The sequence below is a fragment of the Carya illinoinensis genome, chromosome 7 (assembly GCF_018687715.1).
Source record: "Carya illinoinensis cultivar Pawnee chromosome 7, C.illinoinensisPawnee_v1, whole genome shotgun sequence".
In the NCBI taxonomy this organism is placed as follows: domain Eukaryota; kingdom Viridiplantae; phylum Streptophyta; class Magnoliopsida; order Fagales; family Juglandaceae; genus Carya; species Carya illinoinensis.
The window spans coordinates 9,720,417-9,728,277 of NC_056758.1; the positions used below are offsets into that span (position 1 = coordinate 9,720,417).

General features: G+C 37.7%; 1 protein-coding gene across 1 annotated transcript; it reads left to right on the forward strand.

The window, feature by feature from the left end:
* The first annotated feature begins 3,743 nt into the window (after positions 1-3,743).
* Positions 3,744-6,246, forward strand: LOC122316736. Its single transcript, XM_043133483.1, has one exon. The coding sequence runs from the start codon at positions 4,064-4,066 to the stop codon at positions 6,062-6,064; it is 2,001 nt and encodes a 666-aa protein (XP_042989417.1). The 5' UTR covers positions 3,744-4,063; the 3' UTR covers positions 6,065-6,246.
* Positions 6,247-7,861: the final 1,615 nt, after the last annotated feature.

Sequence of the window (7,861 nt, forward strand, 5' to 3'; positions counted from 1 at the left end):
AACATCTCCAATCTCGTTCCTGCACAATACAATACTTAACCAAGCAACACTCTAACCAGACTCATACTTAGTTGGCCTTTAGGCTCCTTGTCACTCAGTTTGGCCTTCCCCATCATCATAATTTTTTCCATGTTGTTCTTCCTCATGGTAATTATAAAAGTGGCAGGGAAAAAACAAAGGTTTAATAATTTGGTGCTAGGATATATACATATTTTATGATATCACCACACCTCCCCCCACCTTTTCTACACAAATTATATTCGAACAACACCTCTACTTATGAATTCCCTCCTTCCTGCTTTCTCTCCATTTCTTAGATTTTCTGTTATGTTGTTTATTTCTGGCTCTTTAGAGAGAGAGAGAGGGCAAGATAAGAAATATATATTGGGTACTCTACATTATGCATGTAGAGGTAAAGACCAGTAGAGATCAGGAAGCACAGCTGGGATAACCAGCTGGTCATTCAGCTTCCTTTTGATTAAAAGAGTGCTAAGAGGGGCTTCTCGTATGCAATATGGTAAGATTCATCATTATATCATAATTGGTGATGGAGCTATTGGAAAGACATGCATTATGAAATCTTATAGCATGGAAATACACCTCCCACAGCATGAAAGTGTCATGTTTCATAACACTTGATACTGTCTAAATTTACACAACCAGCTTTCAACTAAAATCATAAATTAAACAATATTGTGGTCTCAGTAAATCATTTAAGATGATGTTTTCTAACACATAAATTTATATAGGATTATGTGCCTCCCACTTTTTAAACATTAGTTAACATGTTCAGGTTGCTGGCAGCACAATATAAGTATTGACTATGGGAAACTACTGGTAATTAGTACTAGGTAATTGTACAGTCACAATTTTTCATAGGACCACATAATTTTATGCGATTGACAAAACATTTTAATTAAATACATAGTTGGGTGAACACAGGGCAGGAGCATTATAACAACATGTTAACTTTGAGTTACAAATAGGGCCTACCCTATTTTCTTGCTGGCCTTCTCCCTCATAAGAAAAAGTCAGATAAGCCACAATATCCTTCAAGGTTTCATATTTAAAACCCAAAATGAAAAATTGTTCATGGACCAATTTTTGAATTTCATGCTTTATGATTCAAGTTCTTAATTAAGATCTCAGTCGACATTTATTGAAATGATTTTTTTTCTTGGCCATGAATAAAACATTGGTAGAATCCTGAGATGTTATGCATTACTGCACAAATATTGTGCCAGTAGTCCTTGACTGTACCAAACTTGGTACAGTTATTACATATACATATATAGGCATATATGTGATACCATAAAATGGTATCAGCTTCTGCATTTTATACCATATATAGGCATATATATGGTAATAACTTCATGAGCCTCAATGTATGCTAAACATGTATGTGAATTTGGATCAACATACTACAGATCTAATGAAAAACACAAGGAGAAATCCTCTTGATCATCCTGGACTTGCATCAGTCTCAAGTGCTCAGGGAAATCTCTATATCTATACATGATGCTAGCCCCCTTAAACTTCATTAATTTCCTAATTAATGAAGTTTACCTATTCTGTATCACGAAATTTATGGTAATTTCGAGAAAAAATTGGCCTTCGCAGGGTGAAGACCTCAAGAAGGCAATCAGCAGCAGGTGTTTACATGGAGTGCATAACCAAGGAATAACCATTAGTTTACATAATTAAATACTTTTAAAATTAGACTTGTATTTCAAAGTTTCTAGCATGCACATAGATCTACCTCCAAGACAAAATCTAATTTTGGATTTCGCATCAACCCTCGTCCCTTTAAATGTATATTCGTAGCTAAACAAATACAATGAAAAATTTCCAGAGAATGAAACCGGGCTCAATCACCAGAGATACATACACTTCTTACGAGGCAGCAATAGGCAAGAGATTTACCAAGTGGAAGAGGGATAGATGCTTGATCTTAAAAAGAGAAATCAACGCCCTACTTGTGAGTGGCGCCAACTGGCGGCAGTGAGGTGGAAATGGGCGGCAACTGTTGGCAGCGAGTGGACATCGAAGGGAGCCAACGCAAGGAAGCCATCGTCGATGATCGAGTCTGTCTGAGAGTAGTCGAAGGTGAGGCGAAATTGCAGGATGGGGCTCGGCTCGTATATGGTTTCCCAACAAACAATACACTGACCGTATGAAGGGCTTTTGATTAATGGCCTGTGTTCTAATTAATTCCCATTCAACTTTTAACACGAGACAAATGTCGTCGTTAAAGGCCACTTAGAGGCACGGTTTATGAGTCGCCGCACCATAACTCGTGACAATAAATATTATTTATTTTGTTGTTGCCTTTTTGTGACATAAGTCATCTATTTCCCACTAGTGGTTGTTATGGGAAGGAAAATCGTGGCTAAATAACATATTTCTTGTAGTGAACATTCAACATGTTCTTTCCATATTAACTATGCTAAAAATGATATTTATAGATAAAATTCGGGTATTTATTTAAAAAAGTCGGTAAATCTAGAATTTAGAAGAGGAATTATTTTTTAACAATAAATTCTACATTTTTTAATAAAAATGCAAAATTTACATATCCTAAAACCTATATCTAACATTACCTTAATAATGCGCAATTATTGATTTAGACTAAAAAAAAAAAGAAAAAGAAAAAAAAAAAGTGAACCAAGACATGAGAAACCAAGGTGTCCTGTTACGTTTGGTAGTGAAATAAAAAATTTTATTTTAGAAGAAAATTTAAAATATTATTATTATTTTAAAATTTTAAAAATTTGAATAAATTGAATTGTTTATTATAATTTATATAAAAATTTAAAAATAATATAGTAAAAAAATTAAGATAGAAATAAAAATTTTATATTTTGTCTTTATAGCGAAACCTAACAGCAAGGTGTCGCATCGGGACTAGGCAAATGGCGATGGACCCGCCGGTAGGACCTGTGCTCCGTTGGACGGTTGGGAGGGGAAGAACCATCAGCTTGTCTTTTATCGTGGAATAATGTTTCTTTCTACGTGGGTGTTTTAACTACATTCATTGCTTGCTTGCTGCGAAATTCCGTCAATCTAAAAAATCTTTCAAAATATAATTTTTTTTAATATTTATTTATTCAATCGGTTTATATAATCTTAATGATGTATTTCACATGTCAATAATAAAATATCTAATACTATTTAATGAGTTAATGAATAGTATTATAGTAAATTTTTGTAAGTCATATACATCATTTATATCTATATCGTTTAGATGTTGAGCTGAATTAAACAACAGTAAATTGAGTTGATAGAATAAGTTATATGAAATTAATTTCAAATGAGTTTATATATATTTCGATGTTAAGATGAATTTAATATTATTTATGAGAAGTTGAAAAATGATTATAGGTCTAATGTATAAAGTAGTGCTAGAGTTAAAAAAATGTTATAAGTCCCACGTATAAAGAAGTTTTTAATTGAAATGAGTTTAATAATTCAAGAGTTAGACATTTAAATAAATATTAGATTTAGCATAAAATTAGACAGCTCAATTGAGTCTAATAATCAAACTAATTTATAAAGTTTAAATTATTTTTTTAAAATTAAATAATCTCATATAAATATTTTTATCACCCAAATTTAAAATTAGAATTTTTAAAACCTAAACTAATAAAAATAAAATATTTTACGTCAATATTACCGCGTAAATAAAGCAACTTGATTTTTGCTAAGAAGTAGGAAGGTAACTCTTATAAAAGGGCAAAGACGCGGACCGAGTTTGACCTCAGAAAACCCGAGTTCACCATTAGAGACTCTTCAACTCCTTCGCCAACAACTTTAAAGCCCTAAACTCCTCTGCCAAAACCAACTAGGCTATTAGTTCATCTCTCTTCCTCTCTCTCCCGCCTACACCACAGAATTCATTTTCAACTAACCCACTATCTTTGCTGTTCTCTATGGATCGAGGCTGAAACTATTCCTAAAAGGTGTAGGCGATCCAAGAAGAACCCATCTTTTTGTTTCTTGATCAGATCTTTGTGTCGTCGTCAACTGTAACGAAGACTTTGAAGGTCTGGCCGCCGTGGTGGCCATGGCGGACTTAGTGAAGCAAACCTTGGTAAAGCCGATCCAGCTAGCTGATCAAGTTGCCAAGGCCGCCGACGAGGCTAGTTCGTTCAAGCTGGAGTGCGGGGAGCTTAAATCAAAGACGGAGAAGCTCGCCGGGCTGCTCCGCCAGGCTGCCCGAGCCAGCGCCGACCTTTACGAGCGCCCCACCAAGCGGATCATCGAAGACACAGAACAAGTGCTGGATAAGGCTCTGTCCCTCGTGCTTAAATGCCGCGTCAACGGCATCGTCAAGCGCGTATTCACCATCATACCCACCGCCGCCTTTCGCAAAATGTCGGCCCAGCTTGAGAGTTCGATCGGGGACGTGTCTTGGCTGCTCCGCGTCTCAGCTCCGGCCGAGGGTCGGGACGACGAGTACTTCGGCCTGCCTCCCACAGCAGCGAACGAGCCGATTTTGTGTCTCATATGGGAACAGATTGCGGCTCTTCATACGGCCTCGCTCGAGGACCGCTCGGATGCAGCGGCTTCACTGGTTTCCCTTGCCCGAGACAACGATCGGTATGGGAAGCTGATCATAGAGGAAGGCGGGGTCGTACCCTTGCTGAAACTGATCAAAGAGGGCAAGCCGGAAGGGCAAGAGAACGCTGCCCGGGCTATTGGGCTTCTGGGACGCGACCCTGAAAGCGTAGAGCACATGATCGTCGCGGGTGTTTGTTCGGTGTTTGTGAAAATCCTCAAAGAAGGTCCCATGAAAGTTCAGGCTGTGGTGGCCTGGGCTGTTTCGGAGCTCGTGGCTAATTACCCAAAGTGCCAAGATCTGTTTGCTCAGCACAATATAATTCGGTTGCTGGTAGGCCATCTCGCATTTGAGACTGTTCAAGAGCACAGTAAATATGCAGTTACTAGCACCAGAGCCACATCGATCCATGCGGTTGTAATGGCAAGTAATAGCCCAAACGCCATGAATATGAACAAGGGAATTGACGAGGAGGACCAAAACTTTCAGAGTCAAATTCTTCACCCCATGGGGAACAAGACCCCGAGTCAGATGCACAATGTGGTGATTAACACCATGACGATGAATCCCCAGTCTAAGCAACTCCAACCGCGAGGCAATGTTTCAACTCAAACCAACCACAACAGTGCCACAAGCAAGGACCAAAACAATGTGAAGCAGAATCACCAATTACATCAACCCCAACACCAGCAAAACGTCTCTCTTTCTGGGTCTGGTCTGAATCATAAGGGTAGGGAATTGGAAGACCCTGCTATCAAGGCAAACATGAAGGCAATGGCAGCAAGAGCCCTTTGGCACCTTTCCAAAGGAAACCCATCCATCTGCCGCAGCATCACTGAATCGAGAGCACTGTTATGCTTCGCTGTTCTTCTAGAGAAAGGGACCCAAGATGTCAAGTATAATTCTGCTATGGCATTGGTGGAGATCACTGCGGTGGCTGAGAAAGATGCTGAATTGAGAAGATCTGCATTCAAACCCAATTCACCTGCCTGCAAAGCTTTTGTTGAGCAACTGCTAAAGATCATTGAGGAAGAAGATTCAGACCTCCTTATCCCATGCATCAAGGTTATTGGGAATTTGGCAAGGACATTCAGGGTAACAGAAACAAGGATGATCGGCCCGTTGGTGCAGCTTCTTGATGAGAGAGAAGATGAGATAACCAAGGAGGTTGCAATTGCTCTCACAAAATTTGCCTGCCCTGAAAACTATCTCTGCTCTGATCATTCAAGGGCGATCATAAGTGCCGGAGGGCCAAAGCCCTTGATCCAGCTGGTGTTTTTCGGTGAAAGGACGGTTAAAATTTCTGCATTGCCTCTCCTATGCTACATTGCTCTGCATGTACCAGACAGCGAGGTACTTGCCCAGGTCGAGGTGCTCAGTGTGCTTGATTGGGCTTCCAAACAATCTCACCTCCTCACCCAGGATGAAAAACTGGAATCATTGTTACAAGATGCCAAATCAAGGTTGGAGCTATACCAATCCAGAGGTCCAAGGACATTCCACTGATTCAATCAAATCAGTGATATCTTGTTGCAGAGAAGGAAAAAAAAAAAAAAAAAAGGTTCGCTGTATTTTTCACTGTTCTTTCTTTTCCTATTTAATATCGTTCTTATGGAGTGTACATACGTTTAATTTCGTTGTCCTCTATAATTTTGCTAAGAAGCATTTCAAACCACTTTTGGTGTGCATTCTCTTGTTCGGGTTTCCTTTTCCTGTCGATTTATGTTTACCAACAAGGCACCCCATTGATTGACACTGAGATGAGAGACGTTGACATAGTAAGAAAAATGATAATTAAGGGCATGCAAGAGCTAGTAAATTATTAGGCAACAAGATCCAAATTGTTTAATCTAAAAGTAATGCTATATTGTAGTCTTCTGACTCTTCCACCTGAGAATGAAATCGTTCATCATACTATAGCATGTCAAAGTGTCTTTCCTTCCCTCTTTTCCCCATGTTTTTGGGGACGCAAAAAGCCAAAAATGGGTTACGAGAGGTGTGGACACTTGGCAAACCAGATACTTTTTTATTTTATTTTTTTTGACCAACTTAAATTTTTCATAGATAAACTAATCGGTTACAATGATATAAGATTCAGCGAGATGAGAGTCTCTAATCAGAATTTTGTTACGTATAAGTAAAATTGTGTACTAATCTGCGTATTAATATTGATTTATTTATATTCAAAATTTAAATTAGTATTATTTTCAGTAAAATTTATTTTTTGATCAATCAAATTAGATTAGAGCACATTAGTACGCAGTTGTTCTTATAACTATATTTTTACCCAACAATCATCTCAAATAAGTAAAAGTAGCATCGAAAATAAAAATAAAAAGCGAGTTATTAAGTTAAAAGATTGACTCCAACCCATTCTCACAGGGAAAATTCGTTTTAAAACAGTTTTAGTATAGTTTGATAAACAGACTATAAATTTACTACTAAAAGCTGCAGTCAAAAGGGGTGTGCTACATTTGTAGGAGATTATCACGATCATATTGTCTTGATCGCAGTTTAGGAAAAGCAGGAACATGGGAGAATAGCAACTTAAAAATGATCCGATACATTAGCGAAGGACCGCCATAGACAGTGGTGGTGCGTGGACCACCACTTGGAAGAAAAAAAGAGAGAAAACTCCATAGTTAGACAGCTTGGCAAACCAGATACTTGCTCTTTCTTTGCTTAATATTTTTATTTTTGGGACCCATGGATATGAATCACACACACTATATAATATGCTGTTTTTGGACTCTGTAGATTTTATATAATGTGTCCAAAACTGGTTGAATTTTCGCGTGACATGTCTGGAAGCTCAACTCTTTGCATAATTTGTGGAAGATAATTTAACTGAGATGGAACAGCTAAAAAAAAAGGTGGGTGGGGGAAAAGATGTCTCAAAAGTTTCTTTGTCCGGAAGAGAAGAGTGTTGGATTTAACTATCTTTGTAAAGATTGAAATGGTTAACTTGCTGTATTCAATCATTTCTGCCGTAAATAGTGCACATTAAGCCGAGAAATAGAAGGGAAAATACAGTGTTTTACCTACGTACAAACCAAAAATGTTTTCAAACTCGATTTTGGGACATTAGAATGGATGGCTAGCTGTGGCATTGTGATCAGACACTCTACAGTAATTACATTAACCTTCAAGAGGGCAAATGATTTGTCTTTCTTTTTCTGTTTTGAATGGTTATACAATTTATGAAACAAAAGGACTTGTAGACACAACATCATTCTTGAAATATCTAGGACATGCCTAACAGATTTTGAATTAATTTATGTTTTATTTAAAATTTAATAATTT